Genomic DNA, 14772 nt, shown 5'->3' on the forward strand with positions numbered 1-14772 from the left:
GCAGCCCTGCCCCAAAGTAATCCTAACAAATTAGTGTCGTTATCCACATAGCAATGGCTTGTTTGGAAGCTGGCTAACCTCTGTTGTGGACAATGTAAATAGCGAATACATTATCCATCCTGTGCAAGTCCCTATGCACAGACTCAATGCCCTTTAAAAATGTTCAGAACAAATGTTGGACAAAATGAATACAGATAAATGAAAATGTCCTGGAATATTTGTATATGTTAAGACACCATGTACACTGTTTTCTCGAAATTGTACTGGATCTTTTCTTCATTTATTTCCCATTATTTTTATATACGGTGTTATTTGCTTCAATAAAAGTAAATAAAAAAATTTAAAAAAAAGTCCACAAAACAGAGAGCCCTCTTCCTCTAGAGACTTATCAGAGTCCAAGACCAAGATCAGAACATCCTGATTCAAATGGGATTTTGAGATCACTGTAGACAGAAATAAATGCTTGGTTGATAGAACAGCCGTGACATCTTCAAAGTTGAAGAAAGAAGACCTACAAGATGGAGCACCCAGCTCCAAAACTCTCCTAGATGAGGAGATAGAAAACAGGAAGGAAACCTTCCAGGTAAGACCTCAACCCCACTGAATTAAGAATGGGCTGAGTGAAAGCATAAAGCTTTCTTCACTAGAACTATTGGAGTCTAAAAAAAACACAAACCTTTCTACTATTCAGGGACTGGAGTAACTACTCCTGTGGCAAGAAGGGACTGAGTGACCTCTCTCAGAGCAAAATTATTTGTTTTGTCCATGGGAAGATCTACAGTGAAAAAGTGTCTGGAGTAGCCGGGTTGGGCATGTCCTGTGATGCCAAATGTTTGTCAGAAAGCTTGGGAGTTGACTGCCTACATGCCCAAACTTGTCTGTCTCTCTACAGCCCTCCCCAGGAGTAGGCCTGATTTCTCACCTTCCCATAGGACTGAGAGGAGCAAATCAAGGTATCGGGTCTAGGTGCACTGACAAGGAAAAAAACTAATTTCCACAGTAGCCTAAGAAATGAATGCTTCCAGTTTGTCACAGAGCAGGACCTCCCTAGAGTATACAACAAAGTAAATTATTGTTGTCAGTTGTCCTGGGCAGCACCCCCGAATTCATTGCAATTCATGATTATATTTAACAGGGGCATTCTGATAAAATATTTCTCAATTACTTGTGCAGAAGTCAGTCCCATTTCCCTTTCTTCGATTTGTCTCCCTAGGGTATGCAAGGCACTGCAGGGCCATCTCAAATTCAGCATCCACCTCCCAGGTACAAAGCAAGAGCATGGCATGCAGAGAAGGCAGAGTCTGAAACACTGACCACATAAAGTCCCATATCAATGGCTCTTACCCTAAATACACAAAGTCCTAACATACTGTTACAGCTGTTCAAATCTGCTATGTTAGAATACAGGCTTTCAGCCAATTTGCTCTGACCATCTCTCCACAGTCATACTGACCCAAGTTGAAGGTAAGTTGGGTTTAAGGGAGACATCAATCTTCCTATCCATGCTATCGCATAAAGGAGGAAGTGCTTGCAAACACAATGGTGGTGGGAGAATACACCTTAGGAGGTGATTCCCATTTTGCCATATCCTTGTTAGTGAGATGACAGAGGTAAGATAATCTGCAAGATATCTGAAGTTTCTGATCAAGCAAGCAGGTTCTCCAACTAAGCAGAAGGCGGCAAAAAAACTGTTCATTTTTGTGTTTAAACAGCGAAGTGTCTGGAATTTCAGATTTCTCTCTACAATAGTTTTGTACTGTGTGTCTGACAGCAAATGCTAGATCCTCCAATCACAGCTACCCAAAAGCATGTTCAAAAGAAAATCTCAGGATCAAAGCCTTCTGCCAGCTAAAATTTCTCTTGGAATCACAAGTCAGAGTCTGTGCAAGAGCAGGCAGCTACCGTTTCCATGACATGGTCCGAGGTGGCAACAGTCAAAAGGGGGCTGTCTGAAATCTCAGGAAAAGAAATGTTGATTCCATTAGGTCCATAATTTGAAGGGGAGCAGAAAAGAAGATAATAAAATAGTCATGTGCATATAGAAAGATAACATACAAACAAAATATAAGGTCCAAGGCAATCAAGAGCACGAGTGATGCATCAATAAGGGGGACATAAATAATCAATAAAGCATGGCATGCAAAGTATTGTTGGGTAAGACCAACTGGAAGATGAGACAGAGTATCCTAACACACGAAGAGGGGCCACCATCTAAATAAAATAACATTTCAGCTTCTCTTTTCTTTTGTAATTTGTTTGGGTGTATACATTTTTACATTTGTTTGGGTGTGGATGGCACCTCTGCTGGTATAAAGATATATCTAATGGTCAACCTTATCATTTACTAAAGAATTCCATTTGTAAAATTCGGGAGCAAACAAGATTCTGACAAGGATGACCTTAAGCTAGGATAGAGGGCATATTTATATATGACTTTATTGGCACGGTCTTCCAAAGATAAACCAAATAGACACAATCTGTCTCCAGATGTGGGACCACAGGGACAGTAGCCCTAACAGCAGCACAGCCTAAAGTCCAAAAATCAAAAACGATGGAAGAGGATCAGAGGCTCTTATCTTCTGTTCAAAACATAACGCTATATCCGGATGGTGTTATATCGGCTAACAGTGATGAAAAGCAGGGAAGATACAGTTCTCTTCTTGCTTTCTCCCACAGTGCACCGTTTCAGGGGTCCCTCAGTCACATTCTATGCTCAGTCACATTCTGTGCATGTGTGGAAGGACTTGAAGTCTTTTGCATTTACAAAAGATGTTACTGAGAGGAATTCACTCCTTGCCAGGACAGTCCAGTAACACATAGTCTGTCCTAGAATGTATAGTGATATAAGTAAGACGATATAAAAAGCACAAATATGGGGTGAAAATAATTCATATTTTTGTATTGCTTTCTTCATTTTTTATTAAACTGAGCCCTAAAACTGTGAACACAGCAGCTCACATCTAATAGGAGAAATATACACCAAGTGAATTAATAGCCAAGAAATTTATTTTTCCCCAATATATTACAATGATTTACTTTTTTTTTTCTCTGTCTACTTACTTGCAGTACATGTGCTGCATGGCAACTAATTAGATATAATTTACCTATATCCATGATCTTTGTAATCCTTGGTAGAGTACACAACTGAGCTGGCCTTCACACTGATCTGCTGGAATAAGTTCCACACCTCCTGGTAGATGTATTGCTGTGGAGAATAGCACAAGTTGTTTAGAAGCAGCACAAAGCCCATCTCAAAACAATCTATATTTCTATACATAATATCAAATAAAGTCCCTGGTAGGCTTCTGTTTGTTCGGGCTAATCTCGAGAACCAATGGACAGATTTTGACGCAGTTTTCACTATTCTATAGAGCATTTGTCAAGGAAGGTTTAGGTGTATGAAACATAAATTTATGACAAAGGGAGCTGAACAGTGACCATTTTAGCGAAGTGCATGAAAAAACGGACGTCCGAGCGCTTTCTTGGCTTACGCTGCCTAAATCGTTACAGATATATCATAACGATGGACTTTATTTTATACTATGTAGACAAAAACTGATGTAAGCCCGGTTTACTGATACAAAATTTAAGTTGATCCTTTTTTACCGTTCCAATTTCATTTATGTGAAAAACGATTCTTTCATTTCAAACGAGTCCAACTCTTGGTAAGAGTCTGGTTTGGCATAACAATTATTAAATCACAGGGTCAGACACTTAATGTGGCTGGAGTTGACCTAAGTGGAGACTTTTTCTCATGGACAACTCTACATGGCCCTTTTGCATGTCACGTCAAAACCAAATCTTTTCGTTTACAAAAAAGCTAGAGCCGTAAATTCAAAATTCCTCCTGTGCGAAGTCGAGGCGGGTCGCTAGTCAAATATATAAAGCAGCAATTGGAAGGCAATCACAAGGAACAAGTTCTGGCCTGGGTGCCTGGGTGCAGAGCACCAAAGTAGAAGGTGCAAAGAGATAACTGGGAAGCACTTACTGGACTTTATAAAAGTAACTGCAAAAGTATTAGTTAATGAAACAGACCATATAAAACATTTTTGGCAATATAATGCAGTTGATCAAGACAAATAATAAAGGGAACCATATAATATGAAATGTTGAATTTATGATAAAGGGAACTATATGATAAGAATTGTCGATTTTGACTTTTCACAAACTATTATTTATAAATGTTCACCTTAAGCAAAAAATTACTTTTGTTGACTAATCAGTGGATATCTTAATAATAAGTGACAATAAATTAAGTGCTATTTCAAAGACCACTAACAAATATACAAATATCAATGCCCACCAAAAATTGACAAAAGATAATTTTTTTGTAAACCAGAGGAAAACAATAACCAATACCTTTGACTCAGAAAAGGAGATTTATGTTCTTACTTGTTAAATCTCTTTCTTTGATTCCATAGGGGGCACTCTTGGGTATAGCCTGGAGAGGAGAGTCTGGGCACCAAATAGTTAAACTTAAATTCCCAACAGCCAGGCTCCTTCTCCTCTATACCCTGCCCCCAGCCACCGGCAGCCAGTTTAGTTAGCCCACGTCAAGAAGTGAGGAAGAGGAGAAGGAGAAGGAAGACCGGTATAGACCCTTAGAACCACACACACATAGGATAGGCGAGCAAAACCGGTAACCAAGGAAACACACCCCTGCAGTCAGGTGCATCAGGGTGAGAGCCCTGTGCCCCCTATGAAGTCAAAGAAAGAGATTTAACATGTAAGAACATAAATCTCCTTATCTTCTTCCTCCATTAGGGGGCACAGGGATCACTCTGGGACATCCCAAAGCTGCCCCCCTATGGGAGGTGACGCTCCTGAGCTGCAGTGAGAACACAGCGCCTAAAGGCTGCATCCGAAGATGCAAAAGTGTCACAAGCATAAAAGCTTACAAAAGTGCGCCACAGTGGGCTGCCCAAGAGGATCCCACAGACTGGGTGGAATGGGCAGTCATCACTGCAGGGGAAATAAATCTGCCAAAGAGTATGCCTGGCGGATAGTCAAACAGAGCCAGTGGGCTATGGTCTGTTTAGTAGCCGGCCAGCCCCGCTTGTGGAAATCTTATAGCACAAACAGAGAACCTGACTTGCGGAAATCTCTGGTTCTGTCCACATAAATGCAGAGAGCCCTCACAACGTCCTAAGAGGCCACCTCCGCAAAGAATCTGGAACCCGGAAGACGGTACCATAAACTCCTGGTTTATGTGAAATCAAGACGCCACCTTGGGAAGATAACCCAGGTGAGTCTGTAGAACAGCCTGGTCCAACTGAAAACCAGAAATGGGGAGCGGCACAACAAGGCGCTGAAGTCGGTCACTCGCCGGGCCGATAAGATGGCAATCTGAAAGACGGTCTTCCATTTAAACCAACGCACCTCAGCCGTATCTAAGGGCTCAAAGGGAGCTGATTGCAGAACCTGAAGAACCAGAGACAGTTTCCAGGGAGCCAGGAAACAGGAACAGATGAACATGGATAACTCCCTAGTGGAAGGTCTACACATGAGGTAAGAGTGCAATCTGCCTCTGGAAGAGAACAGACAAAGCCAAAACCTGGATCTTCAAGAAAGACTGCCGGAGGCCCAAGTCCAGACCTGTCTACAAAAAGGAAAGAACACGGGAGAGGCGAAAAGACTTGGGATTAAAGCCCTTAGTTGAACACCAAGTAGAATAGGTACGAAAACTCGGTGATAGATTCTCGCCGAAGAGGGCTTCCTAGCATTAAGCATGGTCTGAATGACCCTTCCCTTCTGGAAAACCCCTTTGCTCTCAAAAAGGATGTCTCAAGAGCCAACCCATCGAAGCACGGGCCATGGGGGGAGATGCAGTGGGGCGTCGATGGAGAGGCCTAGAAGGTCTGCATACCATGCCTGCCATGGCCAGTCAGGTGCCACCAGGATCACCATGCGTTCTTCCAATTTGAACTTGCGGAGGACTCGCGGGAATCTTACAGACTGATGAACATGGGGCAAGATGTATATGAGGGTAACGTCCACGGAACAGCCAGAGCGTCCACCAGGAAAGTGCCAGGATCCTTGGTACGGGAACAGTAGCTCGGCAACTGATGGCTGTGACGAGACGCCATGTCTATGTCCGGTAGGCCCCAATGGAGGATCAGCAGCTGAAAGATGTCCGGATGTAGAGCCCATTCATTCGCCTGCGTGAATATCCTGTCAGCTCAGGAAGTCCACCTCCCAATTCTGGGAAATGCCACTCTACCCAATGGAGAATGCAGCTGACATCCTTCATGGCACTGCCACTGCGAGTGCCGCCCTGGTGGTTTATGTTTGACTGTAATTTGACTGGACGCCAGTGGAAAAGAGACTGCGCCTGGCAAAAAGCCCTGTACCCCGCTCAGAGTTCCAGGACATTGATTGACAGTTGACTCTCTTGAAATGTCCAACGCCCCTGGAAGGCTTGATGACATGACACTGCTCCTTAAGACTTGCATCAGTGGTGAGTAGGACTCCTGGATCCAAAGAGGATGGCTCCTGTCCAGGTGCGAGCACTGGAGCCACCAGCCACCATAGGAGAGAGAGGTGAACCTATCGGGGAAGAATGACTGTCTGCGTCGTAAGGTACATGTGAGATTTGTTCCACCGCGCTAGAATGACCAGCTGCAGAAGCCAGGAGTGGAACTAGTGGTACTCCACCAGACAGTGGAGACAACAGAACTCAGGATCTGCATACAGGAGTGTATGGACACCCAACACTGGCTGAGGAAGACAGGGACTGTAGAGACAATATTTTGTCTGCTGGAAGGAAGACCCGCTGAGTCTTGGAGTCCAGTAATGCTCAAGAGTGAAGTGGAGCATCTCCTCAGAAGGAGTCAAGGTGGATTTCCGCCAATTAATTATCCACCCGTGTGACTGCAGAAGAATCCCTGAGAGCAGCCAGAGACAGGGCCAGCTCGTCCAGATAAGGCAAGATTCTAACGCCCCAGCGACAGAGGTGTGCTGCCATGACCTTCCAGAACACACGAGTGCCTGTGGACAGCCCAAATGACAATGCCTGAAACTGGTAGTGTACTCCCCTCACCGCAAACTTGAGGAAGCGCTGGTAGCTGGCTCGGATGAGAATATGCAAGTGTCTAACTATGGACAACATCACTTCTAAAACTCACTTCTAAAAACTCTCACTTTAGTAAATTTACCCCCTAGTGTAATGGCCATCATCGCTTTTAAGCGGTGTGCAATTCACGAACACCCTGGTGGACTAGTGAGCGGTGCGGAGACAACCGGTGCCCTCATTGCCAGCACCGGGGGTGGTCTCCTGCACTGCGGGGAACGACGCAAGTGTGCGGCTCCCTGCCAGGCTTACCTTCCTCCTCCAGCGTCCAGCTGCGGCATGTGGCTCTGGATCCCGTGGCCGAAGTCACTGATCCGAAGTCACTGATCCAGTCACCAGTGCTGCGGGCGCTGGGCTTGGTGGAGTGGCTGTGACGGTGTACTATAGGACGCCCTGCACTGCCTGCTTAGTTGAAATAAAAATAAAAGAAGTAAAAGTCCCAGGAGGCCACTTAAAAGGTAGCCCACGTAAAAAAGGTGCCTGCACCTGCAGGCACCAAACTCAAACTGGCTGCAGGTGGCTGGAGGCGGGGTATAGAGGAGAGGGAGCCTGGGCTGTTGGGAATTTAAGTTTAACTATTTGGTGCCCAGACTCTCCTCTCCAGGCTATACCCTAGAGCAGTGTTTCCCAAAATCTTTCAAATCACGGTGCCCTAGAGAATCAGGATTTTGTCCGAAGCACCTCTAGGCCAAAAGTTTCTTATTGATAAATTCATCAAAAATTAAATGAAGTAAATTGTGCTTATATGTGACCCTTAAATACAGTTATGTGGTGATTGACAGGGCTGCCCTTCTTTTTGGCCACATCATTTTTGATTGGCATTAGCACTGGTTTTGCCTATCACACTGATTAAAAATAATTTTATTTGGTACTGTACCACCAACCCGGGGCACCCCTGCAAGTGCCCTGAGGCACCCCAGGCTGCAACGGAACCCCGGGCTGCAACGGCACCCAGTTTGGGAACCACTGCCCTAGAGTGATCCCCTGTGCCCCCTAGTGGAGGAAGAATAAAAAAATATTTTAATTTGTTTATGGCTTCGGGGAGTTCATAGTGAAAGAAGTCATCATGTAAGCGATATGTCATAGTGCCTTTTATTAATTAAAATAAATTCAAATAAAGATTATACCACCACCAAGTATTGAAAATAGATGTAATTAGTAGTGCTTAAAAAATACATTTGTAATAAAGCCTAAACTTAATGTTTGAAACACATGTGATTACAGAGTTGTATTTAGTGTGTTTTGGCACTGCATATGGACTTAAGAGTAAATATGTCACTGATAATGATGTATAGTAGCAGACCAGGAGTACACATAGGGGTGTGAGTTGTGTACAATATTTTGGAGCAACATATACCCAAATTTACTTAAAACTCTGCATCACTATCATAGTATTTTATTTCATAAATATGTTAGTTTATTAAAATCAAATCCAATAATTTATCAAATAATTTTAAATAATGATGTTTAGCCACTTTTAGACAAGGCAATATGGTAAAGATGTCACAAATGTGCTTTACCTCCTCTCACTAAACTGGCTGCTGTGCTATCTATACCAGTGCATTTAGTGAAACACTAACAGGGCAATTCAATTTGGAGCGAAAAGCCAGTTTTTGCGATGTTTTCGCACCAATGACGTCATTTTCACAGGTTTTGGTTTTACACTGTATTCAATTTCAAAGACTTTTCGCAGGTTCGAAAAGTCTTTGAAAAAAAACGGGGATAACTTTTCACCACTGAATAGGTGGCGAAAAAAAGTGCAGAATTGGGGTTTAGGGGTGCAGGCTTAAAAAAAATAGCCCGCATCCCTGGGAATGTCATTTTAAAATAAACTGTGTCAAAAAAAGTTTAAAAAAAAAAAAATAGGGACACCCCAAAAAAATTATTTAAAAATTGGGGTGAAAAAAACAGGATTTTGGTACTTACCGTTAAATCCATTTCTCCGATTCCACAGGGGACACTGGAGCTTCATGACAGTGGGTATAGACGGTGGGCTGAGTTGAGCCTGGCACTTTAAAAATCTACAAGTGTGACTGGCTCCTACCCCTCTATGCCCCATCAGACCCAGTTTTAAAGAACTGAGCCCGAGAGGAGACAGAGAACAGACTGAAGAATAGAGAAGGAGAACAGGAAAATAAACAATCCAACTTACTGACACACTGCAAGAACACAGCAGGCTGCAGGGATAAACAGTCACACAACGAAAACAGACCAAACTGCAACAGAACTGAAGCAGAACAAGTAACTGAGAACAGGCAAGAAGCACTGGGTGGGCGTCCAGTGTCCCCTGTGGAATCGGAGAAATGGATTTAACGGTAAGTACCAAAATCCTGTTTTCTCCTTCATCCACTAGGGGACACTGGAGCTTCATGACAGTGGGGACGTCCCAAAGCTACCCTCCTGGGGGGGAGAGTGCTGAACGCCCTGCAAGACACTGCAACCAACATTTGAAGCAGAAGCCGCAAAAGTGTCAAATCTGTAGAAACGTACAAAAGTATGAACCGAAGACAAGGTCGCTGCCCTACAAAGCTGTGAAGCTGAGACACCTCTACGTGCCGCCCAAGAAGTACCCACAGAGCGCGTAGAATGCGCAGAAATGGATACCGGCGGTGGTCGAGCAGAAGCAACATATGCCTGACGAATAGTCAGACGAATCCACCAGGCCAAAGTTTGCTTAGACGCAGGCCAGCCACGCCGATTAGCATCATAAAGGACGAACAGAGCCTCTGATTTACGTAGTCCCTCAGTACGGGACACATAAATGCGAAGTGCCCGAACCACATCCAAGGAGTGAGAATCCCCAGAAGAGTCCGACAACGCTGGCACTACAATCGGCTGATTCAGATGAAAACCCGAGACCACCTTGGGCAAAAAGGAAGGGCGGGTACGAAGTTCCGCCCGATCTTCGTGAAAAATCAAGTAAGGGGAACGGCAGGACAAGGCTCCAAGTTCAGACACTCGTCTGGGCGAAGCCAGGGCCAATAAAAGGATCATCTTCCAAGTCAAATACTTCAATTCCACCTCCTGCAAAGGCTCAAAGGTGGATGACTGAAGAAATGATAAAACAAGATTCAGGTCCCAAGGAGCCGTGGGTGGCACAAAGGGGGGCTGAATTCTAAGTACCCTTGAAAAAAGGTCTGAACCTCTGGAATCAGAGCTAGGCGATGCTGGAAAAAAATAGAAAGAGCAGAAATCTGCACTTTAAGCGATCCCAAGCGTAAGCCCGCATCAAGGCCTTCTTGAAGAAAAAGAAGAAGATGTGGTAAATGAAAAGAGGAAGTGGAGGATCCACGACCTTTACACCAGGAGATATAAGCCCTCCAAATGCGATGGTAATGCGCTGATGTTACCGGTTTTCTAGCTCTAAGCATGGTAGGAATGACCGACCTAGGAACACCATGGCTTCTTAGGATGGCGGTCTCAATAGCCACGCCGTTAAACGAAGCCGCCGTAAATCCGGGTACACACATGGACCCTGTTGTAGAAGGTCCGATCGTAGCGGAAGAGGCCAAGGTTCGTCTGCCAGAAGGAATAATAGATCGGAGTACCAAACCCGACGAGGCCAATCCGGAGCCACTAGGATGACGGTGGACGACTCTCGTTTGATCTGCTTGAGAATCCGAGGGAGAAGCGGAAACGGTGGGAACAGGTACACAAGGCTGTACGGCCAAGGGATCAGTAAAGCATCTGCTCCCACCGCTGCCGGATCCATGTCCTGGAGCAGTAAAGGGGTAGTTGATGATTTATCCATGATGCCATCAGGTCTATCTGTGGTTTCCCCCATCTGCAAACAAGTTGATGAAAGACATCGGGATGAAGGGACCACTCCCCGGGATGAAGATCCTGACGGCTGAGGTAGTCCGCTTCCCAGTTGTCGACTCCCGGAATAAACACTGCGGAAATTACCTCTACGTGTCTCTCTGCCCACAGAAGGATGCGACTGGCTTCTCTCATTGCCAGACGACTACGGGTTCCTCCTTGGTGATTTATGTATGCCACTGCCGTGGCGTTGTCAAATTGTATGCGAACCGGAAGTCCTCGTAACAGAGGAGCAGCCTGTATCAAAGCTCTGTAGACTGCCCGCGGTTCGAGAACATTGATTGGTAAGAGGGATTCCTGCTGCGACCAAAGCCCCTGGAAGTGATTGTCCAGAACCACCGCTCCCCATCTGCGGAGGCTGGCGTCCGTGGTGACCAAGGTCCAATTCCAAAGCGCCGACCCGCTAACAGATGCTCCGTCCGAAGCCACCAGAGCAAGGATATGCGGGTCCAGGGAGACAGACGCACCAGCCGATGCATCTGTAGGTGGGACCCGGACCATTGAGACAGAAGATCCAGTTGAAAAATTCTGGAGTGAAATCTGCCGAATTGGATGGCCTCGAAGGAAGCCACCATTTTTCCCAGGAGACGGATGCACAGATGCACAGACACTTTAATGGGTCTGAGCACCAGACGAACCAGCTCCTGTATGGCTATGGCCTTGTCCCTTGGCAAGAATATACGAAGCAGAACAGTGTCTAGAATCATTCCTAGGAACTGAAGTCTCTGGGACAGCATCAACTGAGACTTCTGGAAGTTCACAATCCATCCGTGTTGAATGAGAATCTGATGTGTAAGGGACACTTGGTGTAAAAGGACTTCTGCCGTTGGAGCCTTGATGAGTAAATCGTCTAGGTACGGAACTATCGTCACCCCCCGAGAGCGCAAGTGAGACACCATGATGGCCATCACCTGGGTGAATACCCTGGGAGCTGACGAGAGACCGAAGGGCAGGGCCTGAAACTGGTAATGAGCTTCCCTGATGGCAAATCTGAGGAAAGCCTGGTGAGGAACCCAAATTGGGACATGCAGATAGGCGTCCTTGATATCTATCGACACCAGAAACTCTCCTGCCTCTAGTCCCGCAATGACAGAATGGAGAGACTCCATTTTGAACCTGTGAAATGAAAGATACTGGTTCAAGGATTTCAGATTCAGAATGGGTCTGACTGACCCATCCGGTTTCGGAACCACAAAAAGGTTTGAGTAAAACCCTTGTTGTCTTTGTGCAGTGGGAACCGCCACAAGAACCTCGGCCAGCAAAAGTTTCTCGCTCGCTTGACGCAAAATTAGTTGCTTCAAGGGATCGACGGGCAAACCTGTTGTAAAATAACGCACAGGAGGAGTGAAAGCGAACTCGATCTTGTATCCTTGCGATACCAGATTCCGAACCCAAGTGTCTGGAGAAGTCCGTCTCCAAACCTCCGAGAAACGCTGGAGACGAGCCCCACCTTCGGATTTCCGAGATGGGATGGGAGCCCGTCATGCCACAGGCTTGTCTGCTGGCTTGGGATCTGGACAGCGGGCATTATTTGCTTGACGTCCTCTAGCACGGCTTCCTCGCCCCACTGAAGACCAACCTCGCGATCGTCCCTGAAATCTTGCAGATGCTCGAAAGGAAGGTCCCCTAAACGAGCGACGCGAAGGAGGTGCTGATGGACCAAATTAAATATCGCCTGTGAATGGAAGAGCTTCCACTGCTCTTTTTGACTCAGCATCTGCTTGCCAGGCACGAAGCCAAAGTGCCCGGCGAGCAGAGACCGCCGAAGCAGAAATCCTAGCACCTACCTGGCCGATATCTCTGGAGGCGTCTCCTAAGTATACTGCAGATTCCTGAATATGTTCTGCCAAGGTAATCAGATCTGCCCGCAGAGTGTTGGATTTAAGACCCTCAGTCAATTGTTCCGCCCATTTTTCCACAGCCTTGTTGACCCAAGATCCTACCAAGGCCGGCCGGAGAAGTGCACCCGCGGCAGTATAAATGGATTTCAAAGTGGTTTCTAATCTCCGCTCTGAGGTTTCCTTCAATGTAGTAGCTCCTGGAACAGGTAACGCGGTCTTCTTTGACAACCGAGAAACCGAAGAATCCACAGGTGGCGGGGTCTCCCACCTCTTCCTATTTTCCGCAGGAAATGGGTAAAGAGAGAAAAAACGCTTAGGAATCTGGAATTTACACTCCGGATTCTGCCAGGCTGCCGTCATCTGTTCGTCCAACTGGAGAGAAACAGGGAATGTGACAGCAATCTTCTGTGACCTGGCAAATAAGGAGTCTTCTAACGATTCTGGAGCTTCCTGGCCCGAAATCTTAAGAACTTCCCTTACCGCTAGGATGAGTGCATTATTTACCTTGCATTGCCTCAGGTTCTTGTGAGTAAGTCTCTACGTCTGATTCGTCCAGCATCTCCCCTTCCTCCTGAGACGAGTGATCCGCTGCCGAAACCTCATCCGACTGGAGAACCGCCGGAAGAGCCCTCTTAGATGAGCGACTTACCGTAGCTTCAGGAGCTTTAGACACAGAACCCATCACCTGAGCAAGGCTATTCACCGGGCGGACTAAATTCTGAGCCCATGCTGGTTCTGTTGCTAGAAAAGAAGGGTGAGATGTGCTAGGTAGATCTCTGGCGGCCTCCCGTTCCCTATGGGAAGCGGGTAATTCAGAAGAAAGATCCGCCATGACCCCTGCTAAACTATTTATGAAGGAGGAAGTGACAGACTGTGTGTTAGCACTCTCTGCTTCACACGTCTCGCACAAGGAAGACCCTTCTGAGCGAGCATGGGTAAATTTTTTCCTGCACTTAGTGCAGGCAAACAGCTTTTGTGAAGCAGCTTTTTCTGTCCTGGATGTCATCATGTACTCACAGACAGACACCACATACAACTCAGGAATGCAGAAGGAGTATAGGGAGAAGCAGAACGTCAATAATAATGCTACTCAAGTATGGGAGCAGACAGAGCAATATAGGAGGAGCAGAATTTCAAAAATAATGCAGCTCAGTAACAGGGGCAGACAGTGCAATATAAGGGAGGAGCAGAATTTCGTTAATAATGCTACTCAATAGAAACCAGAAGGTAGTTAAAACTACCTTCTGTAATTACAGACCCCCTGTAAGTCTTCTCCCCTCCGATCAGTGCCTTCAGGGAGCCCAATGTAGTAGCTCCTCTAGCTCTTCTGAGGCGCCACTCCCGTTCAGAGCGCGCCAAACTAGCCCAGGCAGTGAAGGAGGAAGAGGAGGAGGGACCTATAAGCTCCTCCTTCCTAATGGCCGCCGCTACTGTATGCGCGCGGCTTAACTAAATGTATTCAGCAGCAGTCCCCTCCCCCAGCCGCGCTGACTGCGGGGACCAGCAGCACGACCGCCGCCTGTGATAAACCTGCCGGTGCCTTTTACACAAGCACCGGCACGCAGAGGTAGGACCGCCGCTTACCGAGCGCGCCTACCTAACAGCCAGCGCCGATGTTCTTCCGCAAACACCAGAGTGGCACTGACAGCGGCGCGCTGTTAACAGACCCAGCAGATTATTTACACCTATCCTGCTAGTCAGGAGAGGTGTGCTACTTACCGGGCTGCTGCGGCAAGAGCGCTGGGCAGTGAGGGGAGAGCGGGGACCCGGACACAAGCCAGTGTTAGCTGTGGCGGGCCCCGCTGAGTCTGATGACTCCTTAACTGCCAAAAGCAGCCTCCCCTCCATAGGGTGACCGGACACAGGCTGCAGTAGCCGTGTGGTACCCTCTCTGGCGGCTCCCACAATGCAGGCAGACTGTCCTCTTGCTTGATTCTTTCTTTTACAAAATTTAATTTAAGGGCTGGAGACAGCCCCTGTGCACCGGCTCTTTCTTGGGCACATTCTAAAAACTGGGGCTGATGGGGCATAGAGGGGGAGGAG

General features: G+C 46.5%; 1 protein-coding gene across 2 annotated transcripts in view; it reads right to left on the reverse strand.

Annotated features, from left to right (window-relative positions):
• Positions 1-14772, reverse strand: part of PI4KA (phosphatidylinositol 4-kinase alpha) — a 162254-nt gene that overhangs the window by 105565 nt on the left and 41917 nt on the right. For both annotated transcript variants that reach the window (XM_088477833.1, XM_088477832.1), the window contains exon 17: positions 3105-3205. In XM_088477833.1, coding sequence (XP_088333959.1) covers positions 3105-3205 — 101 coding nt within the window. The remainder of the gene's footprint in view (positions 1-3104; positions 3206-14772) is intronic.

This window comes from Taudactylus pleione, unplaced genomic scaffold, assembly GCF_031769625.1.
Source record: "Taudactylus pleione unplaced genomic scaffold, aTauple2 ptg000205l, whole genome shotgun sequence".
In the NCBI taxonomy this organism is placed as follows: domain Eukaryota; kingdom Metazoa; phylum Chordata; class Amphibia; order Anura; family Myobatrachidae; genus Taudactylus; species Taudactylus pleione.